The sequence below is a fragment of the Pieris brassicae genome, chromosome 10 (assembly GCF_905147105.1).
Source record: "Pieris brassicae chromosome 10, ilPieBrab1.1, whole genome shotgun sequence".
Lineage (NCBI taxonomy): Eukaryota > Metazoa > Arthropoda > Insecta > Lepidoptera > Pieridae > Pieris > Pieris brassicae.
The window spans coordinates 18,225,510-18,237,786 of record NC_059674.1 but is presented as its reverse complement, the minus strand read 5'-3'; the positions used below and the strand labels follow the sequence as shown (position 1 = coordinate 18,237,786).

The 12,277-nt window shown below is 34.5% G+C and overlaps 1 protein-coding gene across 2 annotated transcripts; it reads left to right on the top strand.

Annotated features, from left to right (window-relative positions):
- Positions 1 to 3,613: 3,613 nt before the first annotated feature.
- LOC123715360 lies at positions 3,614 to 9,371 on the top strand. Of its 2 annotated transcripts, none has more exons than XM_045670337.1 (5): positions 3,614 to 3,758; positions 4,003 to 4,180; positions 4,575 to 4,694; positions 8,563 to 8,720; positions 9,190 to 9,371. In XM_045670337.1, exons 2-5 carry the CDS (start codon positions 4,016 to 4,018, stop codon positions 9,293 to 9,295), a joined length of 549 nt encoding a protein of 182 aa, XP_045526293.1. In that variant the 5' UTR covers positions 3,614 to 3,758; positions 4,003 to 4,015; the 3' UTR covers positions 9,296 to 9,371. The 2 variants fall into 2 exon arrangements, with proteins under 2 accessions (XP_045526293.1, XP_045526294.1); XM_045670338.1 differs by having other exon boundaries at positions 3,616 to 3,758; positions 3,993 to 4,180.
- Positions 9,372 to 12,277: the final 2,906 nt, after the last annotated feature.

The window sequence follows — 12,277 nt, the reverse complement described above, 5'->3', positions numbered from 1 at the left end:
GTTTTAATTACCATATAACAAGACATAGTTAAGGCAACCAATATATACATAAGTGTAAATTATATATATAGAGACGTATCTTGGTATATCGAATAAACTCAAACAATTGTAGCGATTACAATTTTTACATTTTTAAGTAACGGAGGCCATTCTTATTTACAAAATATAACTGTCAAAGTCAAAACATAGTGACCGACAATCAAGTTCACGAGACTCGTAAGACGTGCAGAAGTCGCTTTAACTTAAAAGCACTTCCGTCAGTTAAGTTCGGTGGCGGATGTTAAAATAAATGAAACAATTTGTCAACTGACTTTAATCGTTTAAAATATTGGGGTTGCGATGGACTAACAAAAAAACTGTAACATATTTATAGGTTTCTTTAAACTAAGTGACCCATCTGTTATCTATAAATCGATGTCGATCTTTTGTACGTTATCGTAAACGAGAATGTTATATTACAATTTATGAGTGTATGAAAAGAGCACATTTATTACTAAACTGACGTATTACAATTTATTGGCTAAAAGTGTACAATGATTTTTAACATTTGCTTAAACTAAAATATATAAAATACTTGAGATACAATTCGAAATCAACACACTTAAATCCTAACGTCTTATATAATATTTTCCCATTTCCAATCTTTGCAAATGTATTGTCCAACGATTCGCACGATTAAGGCGGCATAACAAATTCTAACACATTTTCTACAAACGTCCTGCAATTTCCAGGAAGCTAGAGAAAGTCAATCGAATGTTTTGCCTGGAATACTTTCAATTCCTCGCAAATATTGCACGGTTGTTGAATTCCCTTCTCGGTAATGGCTTCGTAATAGCACTTTAGTTGTTTTCTTCGAGTGAACGAACCCGCGATTCGTGACAGGTGGCCCAGTGAGGTTACCATGAGCTTTAAAGCATGACTGATACAATTATTTTATAAAGGAAGAGGTCGTTTAAATTCATAATATTAAATTGAGCCGGCTGTGTATGGTTTTTGTGCAATGTTGTTTTTTGAGTAACAATCAAGCAATCCATTCTGAAGAACACGTATTGGTCAAAGTCCACCGATGTCCAGATTTAGTATTCTGATAAATGAGTCTTGATATCAGTATTTGCTCCCCCCAAACCTTAAAATTTTCGTTTAGTTTTTGTAATTTTAATTGTTTTGTATGTATATTAAAAATTTAAAAAATGTTTCTTATGATATAAGATCATGATGAGATATGTATCAGTTATTCCACGTCATTAAATTTGTATCACAAACATCTCTACACATCGGCAAAGAAGACAGAGAGTGTAGGCCGAGAGAAAATGCCGGCGTAAAAAACTCTCGGTGTTCTATTAAAATAACAAAGCATCATAGCAAATTGCAAACAATACTTATTGTAAAATAAATTTATTAGAAGTAGCCTATCTAGCACTAGTCCCAGGCCCTTTTATCAACTAGATAATTTTTAACTTTATAGTTTGCCTTTCTTTACACTTAATAAATTTATTAAAATTCAGAGTTAAAAGAGCCTCTGGGATTTTATTAAAGAAGAGTATCCCTTTTCCCAAAAAGAATTACTAACTTTAGGTAGTCTAGTACGGGGAAATTGCAGCCTGCGTTTGTTCCGAGTATTAACATTGTGCGTATGTTCTATTAGCATAATTTTAATAAGTGATAATACAAATCTCGGATTTGTATTATCACTTAGTGCATGTCACATTAAAAATTGTATATAGCTTCTTTTACCAATGTATCGATATGTTGAGCGTTGAAAAACTTTTGTCAATAAAAAAAATTAATGGAGAATTTCGTTCAATTACTTTGAATTGAATCAAAGGCGTCCTGTAAGTCGCCAAGGTATTAGTTTGTCTTTATTAAGGACAATATTGAATGATATGTTATTCATCAGATATTGAGAAAAATGCAAAAACTCGCCCGTTCGAAAGCTCAATAGCTATTCAGGCATTAAGTCAGTTTTATCCTTTACGTCGTGGCTAGTACAGTGACTTATAACACGTGCAAACAAAAGGGTATCCATAAAGAAATTAAACACTTTAAACACATATTTCTATCATATCATTCTTTCGAGATCTGTTTTGCCAAAGGCCTCCTCTAAATCCCGCCAATCCTGTCTGCATTCAACCACTGCATAGCGCTACAAAAGTAAAATAAGTTTATAGATATACGCTTTATCAAACTGTCTGACAAAGAAACCTATTTTCCAAATATCTAAAAGTTTTGTGATTTACTAATTCCTTTCATGGCACAGTTTAGTCAGCTCATTGAGAGCAATGGAAACTCACAAACCTAAATGAATTGATCCCATCAACGTAATTGCTCACTAAGTTAAGACGCTTTGAATAGCTGAACATACCGCAACAGTGTCGCTAATTTGTTGGTGATTAAATACAGCGTGCGTCCTTATCTATGATGGCAGCCGCACTGAGATTTTTACCCGCGACAGATTTTACAAAACCAAATAAGGTTATTAACGAATATTCGAAATCCTTGGGAACTACTCAGATATGATAGTTAATATACAATAAATATTAATGTGAGAACTTAATATACATTATATACAATTTATAGAACGGTGCGGTTCGAATGTCAAATGTCGACTATGTTGGTGTGACATTACGCCATTATATATTCCTTTATTTATGTGATATATTTAATGTGTCCTGTGCTGAGAACTTCACTTAACATAATGCCATATGACCCTGTATAAGGCAGAGGATGTCCAATGCGAATATCTGTAAAACAGATTCTCCTAACTAGGGTGGAAATCCCGAGTAAAACAAAACAAAACAGCATGTCCGCGAGCTCTAAAGCTCCACACTAGGACAGTTGGACATTTGTCTGAAAATCAATGAAACGGTTGAAAAAAGTGAATCAGAGGATTCAACTTACAACTTCTAAAATACGACTACTTGCCTAAGGATCGCGTGTTTTGTCCACAGTGCGACCTCAGAGTTATTCATACGGTAACATAGCGGTACCAAAATTTCTTTTATGTTAACGTTTAGTACTCTGACCGTGAGATAGTGCAGTGCAAAACTCACATAATATTGTTGTATAATGTGTTGTGTGTGGTCCAGATTTTTTATTATACATAACGTAGGCCTTCTATATTGTTCGGGGAAATATGAATACGATGAGAAACAAAGCTCGCAAGCTCCGCAAATATAATCAAAGTTTTGTGACATTAAACCAAACATTATACATAGAATCATTCAATTAGAATTTTACATGTTCCAAAATTTTCAATTGGCTATTTCATGATTGTAAACTTTGTACAATTAAACAATCAAAATTTTGTGAATTTTTTTACGAGCATGGATTACTCACTAAAAATATTTGTCATTATCGCATCAATCGCCTAGGGACGCAGAATAACAGATACACGTAAACAAAAATGTATGGAAATTATAATAGGGTTAAAACAATTCTTTATACGTATAAGTTTTATGGCTGTACAAGTTTTGTCTATGACACTCTTATCATGAGTTGCAAGAAGGTTGAACTAAATGTGTTGGAGAACAAAAAGGTAATAAATATATAAAACCTCCTTCAGCTTTTTGTAGTCGTTCAAAAAGAATTATTACTTTGACAGGTAGCTGTAAATTGGCAATTTTGAAACCTTCTAAGTGTTTCATATGTCTCTTTTTTACCTTTACTGCATTAAATAATAATGTCATAATAAAAATCAATGTGCATAATTATAAATATTTATAGTTAAATTTCTGTAGCTTGAAACACGCTAGGTTCAAGTAAGTACTTACATATTAATAAGGAAGTTTTTTGTACTATTTTTAATCAAATAGATAGCTAATAAAATTGCCTTTATAAACGAACGTACTTCTATAGTTATATTCCCGGGTAAACTGTAGTTGTTTCGGGATTATCCGCGCGTATTGTTAGGCCTAAACTTTCAAAAATCTATGAAATTTTTAATCATCAATTACAATAGATTTTGTATGTAGAACTTATGATATCTGGTTCAGCGTTTCCCAGTGTACGATCCTAGATGGAAAGTGAAAAATACACTGCCGAAGTCGCTGGTAGCAGCCGCGATGACAACTGGCGTCGGAGATGCGGCTGTCTCAAAACCAGTGAGAAGTTAAAAAAGATACTGGAGATTTTCCCTTCGGCACCACCACCCACACCCGAGGAAGATGCATCGTTTATGCCAGTAATTTATTCGTTTCTAATTATCTTATGATTTATATTCCTAAAAGTTAAGGCAACTGTACATATTCAAAATCGTATAGTCAAACCTAAAAAAAAAAAAAACTTTTGTTTAAGTTTTTTTAAACGTAACACGGGTAGGAGGCTCACCTAATGTCCAGTGATACCACCGCCCATAGACACTAACATTGCCAGAGGGCTCCCAAGTGCGTTTCCGGCTTTTAGACGTTAGATTTTATTGATGGTTCTAAACTAAAATGCGTCTTTGAACACTGAAATTATTTGTTGGCTGTCCAGTTACGAATTTTCTATTGACTCGTTCGTAAAACATGGTGAAATTTAAATAACATTTACATAAGATGTTTTGATGTGGACATCCCATGCCCAATATTTTTTAGCTAAAACACACGTGCATATCGGCGTACTGTAGCCAAGTTCATCATCCGCCGTTTAGCCAATTTGAGGAATCACCTCGACCGAGATTGAAATCTTTGGAAAGCGATACAAAATTAAGAAAGGTAATTATTGAATATACACAATGGAATTTTACTTAAAATATATAATTATATTTGTATATAGAGCCTGGATATAACAAGTTATTCAATCGTTTATTTTATTACGTTTTTGTATTATTTTAGATTAAGGTTATTTAGTGTTAGAGGTACACATATTAAAACCGAAATTAGCATTCACTGTCTTTATTATTAGCACTGTATTACGTGGCGGTTTTAGGGCGACTGCCTGATTCACGTGACAAATGGAATCACAAAATTATAATGTAGACATATTTTCATATTTTTAGTTTGTTTTCCCTTATTATGGTTGTCTGGAAGAGATCGCTTGTTAGCGATAAGGCAGCCTTTGAATCCCGTATATTTTTTTTGTTTTTTTTCTTGCTAGACATTTTCCCTTATACCTATTAGTCATAGCTATATATTTATTACATCTTTATATATATTTACAACTCTTGATATGAAAATTAAGTAAGTTTTAATTAATGGTCTAGTATTTGTTTGGCCCCTTTTAGGTCAAAAGCCTCCTCCATGTTTTTTCATTTCTTTTTCTTCTCAATACATTGTTCAGATGTAATTGACTTGTTTTGATGATCTTACGTTGTAAAGTACGTAATTTTTATTATTGTCCTGTTAAGCAGTGGTGGCCTAGTGGCTTCGGTGTGCGACTATCAACCCTGAGGTCGTAGTTTCGATGCCCGGCTCTGCACTAATGGACTTACTTTTTATGTGCGCATCTAACATTCGCTTGAACGGTGAAGGAAAAAATTGTGAGGAAACCGGCTTGCCTTAGACCCTAAAAGTCGACGGCGTGTGTCAGGCACAGGTCAGCACAGGCTGATCACCTATATGCCTATTCGATTTACAAATAATCATGAAACAGATACAGAAATCTGAGACCCAGACCTAAAAAGGTTGTAGCGCTATTGATTTTTTTTTGTTAATAAAAAAAAATTGTCAAAAATATCGCGTCGGTGTTTGTAGCCAACTCCTTAACTGCTTGTACGATTTTCTTGAAATTTGTTGTTTGTACTATAGGTCTAAGAATAGGTCATAATGTTTTATAACCGTGTCATAAGGATGGCCCAACTCAAATTCTTTTGGACGGTATTGAAGGATTATTCATAAATGGCATTTAAGAATACATACATTATTTTTCACCCCTAACTCCCGTTTTATAATAGCGATCTTCTGTATTATAGGGCGACGTAGGAAGTGACGTTTACCAGTGTTGTATATATTTTTATAGTATTTAATTTAGCGCAAACAGTTTAAGCCTTTTCGTTGTTAGTGCTTGCTTTATTCGTTTTGGGAATCGGGTCGGTTCAAATCGTTATTATATGTAAACAATGATAGACAATCCTTTTCCAATGTCCTAAGAATTTAACGTTAAACACAGAAGTATACGTAGTAGACTTATCTTTAGCATCGAAACTACGATCCTCGAAACGTGAACTTAAACATATTTTAAAAGGTTTATCTTAATATCGTGAATAACGATAGGATCGGTATTTGGACATAAAATTTTACAACTAAAGCTTACATAACGTGAGTTTTTAAAGGATAACTCATGTAATGTAAACCGTAAAATAAAAGATCTCGCCTCAAACTTGACGTTACGCGTTTGAATCCCAGCTGTCACCAATGGATTTTGCTTTATGGTAGACATCACAACTCGATGACGACAAAATCTTAAACAGAAGGCTGATATTATACATTACAGATACTCTTGTCGAGTACGGGAACTTTTTTAAATGTATGTGTCGCAGCCAACTAGCTTAATTAGCCGTTAAATTATCAGAGTAGCTTTTTAATTAAACAGCCTTTAACCAGCGGCCTGGAAAATATTCAGCCGTAGCGTTTGTCACAACATTTAATAAACTGGCTAGCTAATGCTTTGGTCATTCGTACGATAAAATGTCTATCACAGGGTAACTTTATATCTGATATAACTGATATAACGTTTTGGGTGCGCTAGAATCATTTGTTGTAATTTCAAAGAGATTGTTAAAAACAGACTTTGTTTAACAAAAAAAAATTCTTATGGCCGATCTAAGAAATAATGGACTCAGTGTTATACCACTTTAGAATCCTTATTAAATGCGCTAACTTTTAAAGCTACTTGCCAAACTGGAGTGATACATTTTTTTTTCAGGACGATCAGTTGAATTAGTGCGAAAATTAATTTTGAAAACTTGGTATGGTATAAAATGACAATTTCCTAAAAGTTGGAGTGATCAGCACAGAGTTTAGGATCATAGGTTACATAAAACACTATTCGGCATGGCGTAAGAGAAAAAAATTTGGCAAAAAGTAAATATTTGTAGCAACAGGAATGAAAGAACTGTCACATGGTGTGCATTTTCTGGAATAACAAAAAAATATCCATAACTTCAAAAATACATGACTTATTTTTTTTTTAATTTGACGTCGACTTTTGGGACACCCTGTATGACGATATATCTGACATTAAAAATATGAAGAAAAAAAAAATAACTTGCTAGAGTCAGTCACAGTTACGTTCACATTATAATTGTCAGTGTACTCTTCCATTGTACTTATTGTTTTTAATTAAACTTTGGATATTAAACACCATCAACGTTGTGGTTTGCCTAGGCAGAAAGTAACAGTCAACAGCATTCTGTTCAAACGTCATCGATCCAACTCATTTGGCTAGCTGTTTGATCAACAAGCTGAATCTTTCAGGACGCTAGTTAAACGGCGCTGTTTAGTGAAGACGCTAGGCTGTTAATTGAACGGCTACTTAAGCTAGTTTATTATAAATAAGTACATTAGTTGCCTGTATACTGTAATTGTTTTTACTGTATAATAATGTAACATTGACAAGGCTATCAGAGCGCAATATTTGTTTTTTGCTAATTATAATGTTCTCGAGATTGTTATCTCTGAGTTTCGAAGTAAAAGTTAATTTTAATTGAGAAATGTTTCAACCATTTAGCTATTTAAACATAAAGCAGTGTTAGAGTCATAGTTTTGGATGAATGGTCTATGCAAGAATTTTTCAATTCGATTCAGTTTCTGGGATTAGTGCGTTCAACCAAGCAAACTTGATTTTATATGGTGTACATATAGTAGATATGATTGTTACGTTGTCAATGTCATTTGACATATAGTATGAAAAGCTCATGTAGCGTCATACTTTAAGTTTAAACTTTTTAAATAATTTTAAGGTATATAAAACTAAAGATCTTCATTTTTTTTAAATATTTTCATTACGTACTTGTCGTCAATTATTTTGTGAATTACGATTTACAAATTATGTTAATATACTTTATGTTATGTAGGCTTATATTGATAATTATTATAGCGTGGCCCTCAAGTATTGAATATACAAAAATATATTAAATTATAGTAACTATTGTTTTTTGACTAAGATAATTCGCAGAACAGAACCAATTATTTTTTATGAACAACATCTTATAAAACGTGGATTATAGTGGCGTGTTTGTTTCCATGGTTACGATGTACCCATATACAATACCATACCGTCTTTAGTTACATTAGCTTAAGCTATAATCAAATTTGGTTTAAGCGTAATTAAAAACGAGACGAAAAGCGCATACTTGCTTGTTCCGGACAATTATTACCGCTGCCGGAAGCAAAACCTTTTTGCTGAGCGTTCGGCTCGCACTGTACAGCATCAACAAGCTCCCATTCCTCGGTTACTCTCGCTGCTTATGGGGTTAATCCACTTTAATTTAAAAATGTACTTAGAAAAGATAAGATGATAGCAGGAGGTTTACTGGCAATTTTGTAAATAGCTTAGTTGTATTTAATTTTAGTTTTATGTTATTATTTGGCCATGCATGTGCTGTAAATAAAACAATAAATAAATAAATTACATATTCTGCAGGATACATGCAAAACTGTGCGAGTGTTAAGGGAATTGGTGCAACTATTGCAGTTGTCTGTGACGACTACGGCGTTGGCTATATATTACCTCATATATTGTTATATGCAACTTATATATTATACTCTGTGGAGCGCTATTTACTTCCACAATGCGGATGGGTGGGTAATTTTATTTCTTAAATGTGTTTTTGACATTGAATACCACATTCAAAGACTGTGGTCTAGTGGCTTCAGCGTGTAATTTTTACCCCTGAGGTCGTAGGTTCGATCCGCTGTGCACCAATTGACTTTATTTCTATTTGCTGGAATGGTAAAGGAAAATATCGTGAGGAAACCGCCTTGCCTTAGATCCATGACGTCGTGTGTCAGGCACAGTAGACTAATCAACTGCCTATTACAAATGATAATGAAACACATACAGAAATCTGAGGTCTGGACCTAAAAAGGTTGTAGCGCCACTGATTAGTTATTATAATTTTTTAATCAAGTACTTGAAAGCTATTTTGTTTATGATAATTTTTTGTTGAAGCTCAATATTGTTACTGTCGTTGAGAAATTTTGTTTGGGGAGGAACATTGATTTTCACACCTTGGCTAGAAATTACTTTAAAACAATTTAATATTTTTAGGCCTATGAAACTAACAATTGGCCTAATTGCGATCACATCTATAGTGCTATTTATAAATTTAATATACAAGTTGGAGAAATTTATCGGAACTGGAATGATGGATTGACTAAAACTCTGGAGTAATATTGCTGAAGACCTGATAACACGATTGGATTTTGAGAATAAATCTATAGCACAAAGTTTTATAGAGTTTTATTTTCTAAGACTATAACTGTTTATTGGCAAAAGAGCGTATCAGTTCTTGAAATGCCGCCAATGCGAGTTTCCATGGGCGGCGGTATCGCTTAACATCAGGTGAGCCTCCTACACATTTGTCTCCTATTACATATAAATACCAATCAAATTAAATAAAAAAATATCTTTATTCCCTTCTTATAAGGCCGGCAACGCACTCGCGAGCCCTCTGGCATTGAGAGTGTCCATGGGCGGCGGTATCGCTTAACACCAGGTGAGCCTCCTACACATTTGTCTCCTATTACATATAAATACCAGTCAAATTAAATAAAAAAATATCTTTATTCCCTTCTTATAAGGCCGGCAACGCACTCGCGAGCCCTCTGGCATTGAGAGTGTCCATGGGCGGCGGTATCACTTAACACCAGGTGAGCCTCCTACACATTTGTCTCCTATTACATATAAATACCAGTCAAATTAAATAAAAAAATATCTTTATTCCCTTCTTATAAGGCCGGCAACGCACTCGCGAGCCCTCTGGCATTGAGTTTCCATGGGCGGCGGTATCGCTTAACATCAGGTGAGCCTCCTACACATTTGTCTCCTATTACATATAAATACCAGTCAAATTAAATAAAAAAAATATCTTGATTCCCTTCTTATAAGGCCGGCAACGCACTCGCGAGCCCTCTGGCATTGAGTGTCCATGGCCTGCGGTATCACTTAACATCAGGTGAGCCTCCTACACATTTGTCTCCTATTACGTATAAATACCAGTCAAATTAAATAAAAAAAATATCTTGATTCCCTTCTTATAAGGCCGGCAACGCACTCGCGAGCCCTCGGGCATTGAGTGTCCATGGCCTGCGGTATCACTTAACATCAGGTGAGCCTCCTGCCCGTTTGCCCCCTATTTTATAAAAAATAATCTGTAGAATCGTTCTGATACTGCTTAAATTATAGCTGTTTCGTTTTGTTCAAGATACGTACAATTTGAGTGAATGATACAGATTTAGATGTCGGAATATATACTACTGTGTTACCCTCCTTCCTACCTAATCATTTTTAAAATATAAATTGGTTTAATTGCACTCCTAGTACTACTTCGGCCATATAATTGCCAAATATGTCTTATGAATAGCACCTGAGGTAAGGCGGATCCTACCAGCGGGCTCCGACTCGCGTATAAATATAGATACCGGCAAACATTTTCAACATTAAACAAGGGAGTGGGGGAAAGTTTGCGCATCGTACACAGCGCGGGACACAAACGTCCCCCGCCACCCCCCCCTCACAGTGATACCTAAAAATCGCTTCTGCGCAGGCAAGGACATTTGTTCAAGATGTTTGCCGGTATCTATATCATGCGGACTTTCTCCGGCGGGAGACCCCAAGCTTTATAAGCATTTTTGGATAAGGGATGATTTGACACTCCTCCGCTGTCTTCTTCTTGGTCTTGGTCTGCCGCATCGCGTACCTGACAGGCTATTATGTAGGGGTCCTTTGTATTGTCTCTTTCTTTGTGAATTCATTAACCATGTGACAAAAAGAGACGAATACTTAAATGATTTCAAATTGTTTTGTATATACAGCAACTATGCGTTGTGACAGCTAATTTGTATATATAAATACTTAAAATTCGTTAGAAGGTGAAAAACTATTTTATTGAAATCCGTTTTTAAAATAAAATATTATACGACACAAGTTTATTGTATTTGGAATGAATTTAAAGACAAATTTTGACATTTCAAAACAAAGAGGTTTTAAGCAATCTAGCAAGGTTAAAACTTAATCAAAAAGTCGCTAGATGATTCTATAATTATGGTGTGAATATTCCGGATTCACACTCCATAGAATTAATACCTTAAAAAATTAATTACAAACTTCCAAATTCAATTCGAAATCACCTAGATTCCTTTTAACATATTAGACAACTTATCCACATTAAGCTATAATATTAGCCATTAATCCGAATTGAAAACACTTCGTTGCAATAAACATGATTTAGAAATGTTTCATTAAATAAAAGCGCGATATCTTACTCGGGTTACGTTAGACACATTTTTATTTTGATATATATTTTTTGTTAATTATAATTGATAATAGTTACGTCCACTATTTGGAATTTTATAGTGAGTGTTTAGTGCGTTTTTGAAAACTATCGTGAGGCAAGGTATTAGCATCAATCTAACATATCTTTGTTCCCAAATTAATAGAATTTCTCCAAATTCTTACGGCTGATAATTGCGTGCCTTTCTTCCTGGTAAGAAGATATTGTAACGAGGTATGTACTCAGGACTTATCATTCTAGTATAAGATTGTGTATCGACGGCCACCGAACCGTTCTTTGTGGTACAACCATACTCAAATCTACTTGAATACACACAAAAAATTCATCCAAAGCGCCGGTCCAGTTTTAGGAGGCGATTACCAAACGCACGCATATATATATATATATATATATATATATATATTTAACGTCATCTATTCACTACGCGCGCCTTTTATGTGTTCTCTCCGGTAGTGGACATTTAAAAGAAAGCATAGGCAAGAATGGGATTTGTGCTTCGAATAACAACGTTAAAAATATACTATGAATTTTATTAATTATAATAAAATTCAATAATATTAAAGCCTTATTTTTACAAACTCTGGTTAGAAGTATGATAGAATGCAACTCGCCTGTTCGGGCTCCGTATGAAGCCAAATACTGCCTTATGTTGGAGCGTATACAGAATAAATTTGCACGACACCTCTATAATAGTCTGTATGGCGTCTATCCCTACTTGTACCCAACATTATTTGTCTTAGGATTGGGATTCGGGGATGTGTGCCACCGCGAAGGCCTAGGTTATTGGCGATACCAAGGGCAGTCTAGTCTGTTGCACAGATCCCCGATATACAAGACGATGCA

What these genes read in the sequence shown, in the direction of transcription:
- LOC123715360 (XM_045670337.1), top strand. Translation starts at nt 4,016, where the DNA reads ATGGAAAGTGAAAAATACACTGCCGAAGTCGCTGGTAGCAGCCGCGAT. An exon ending in AAGATGCATCGTTTATGCCA is followed by an intron (nt 4,181 to 4,574) that starts GTAATTTATTCG and finishes AATATTTTTTAG; the next exon opens with CTAAAACACACGTGCATATC. An exon ending in GCGATACAAAATTAAGAAAG is followed by an intron (nt 4,695 to 8,562) that starts GTAATTATTGAA and finishes CATATTCTGCAG; the next exon opens with GATACATGCAAAACTGTGCG.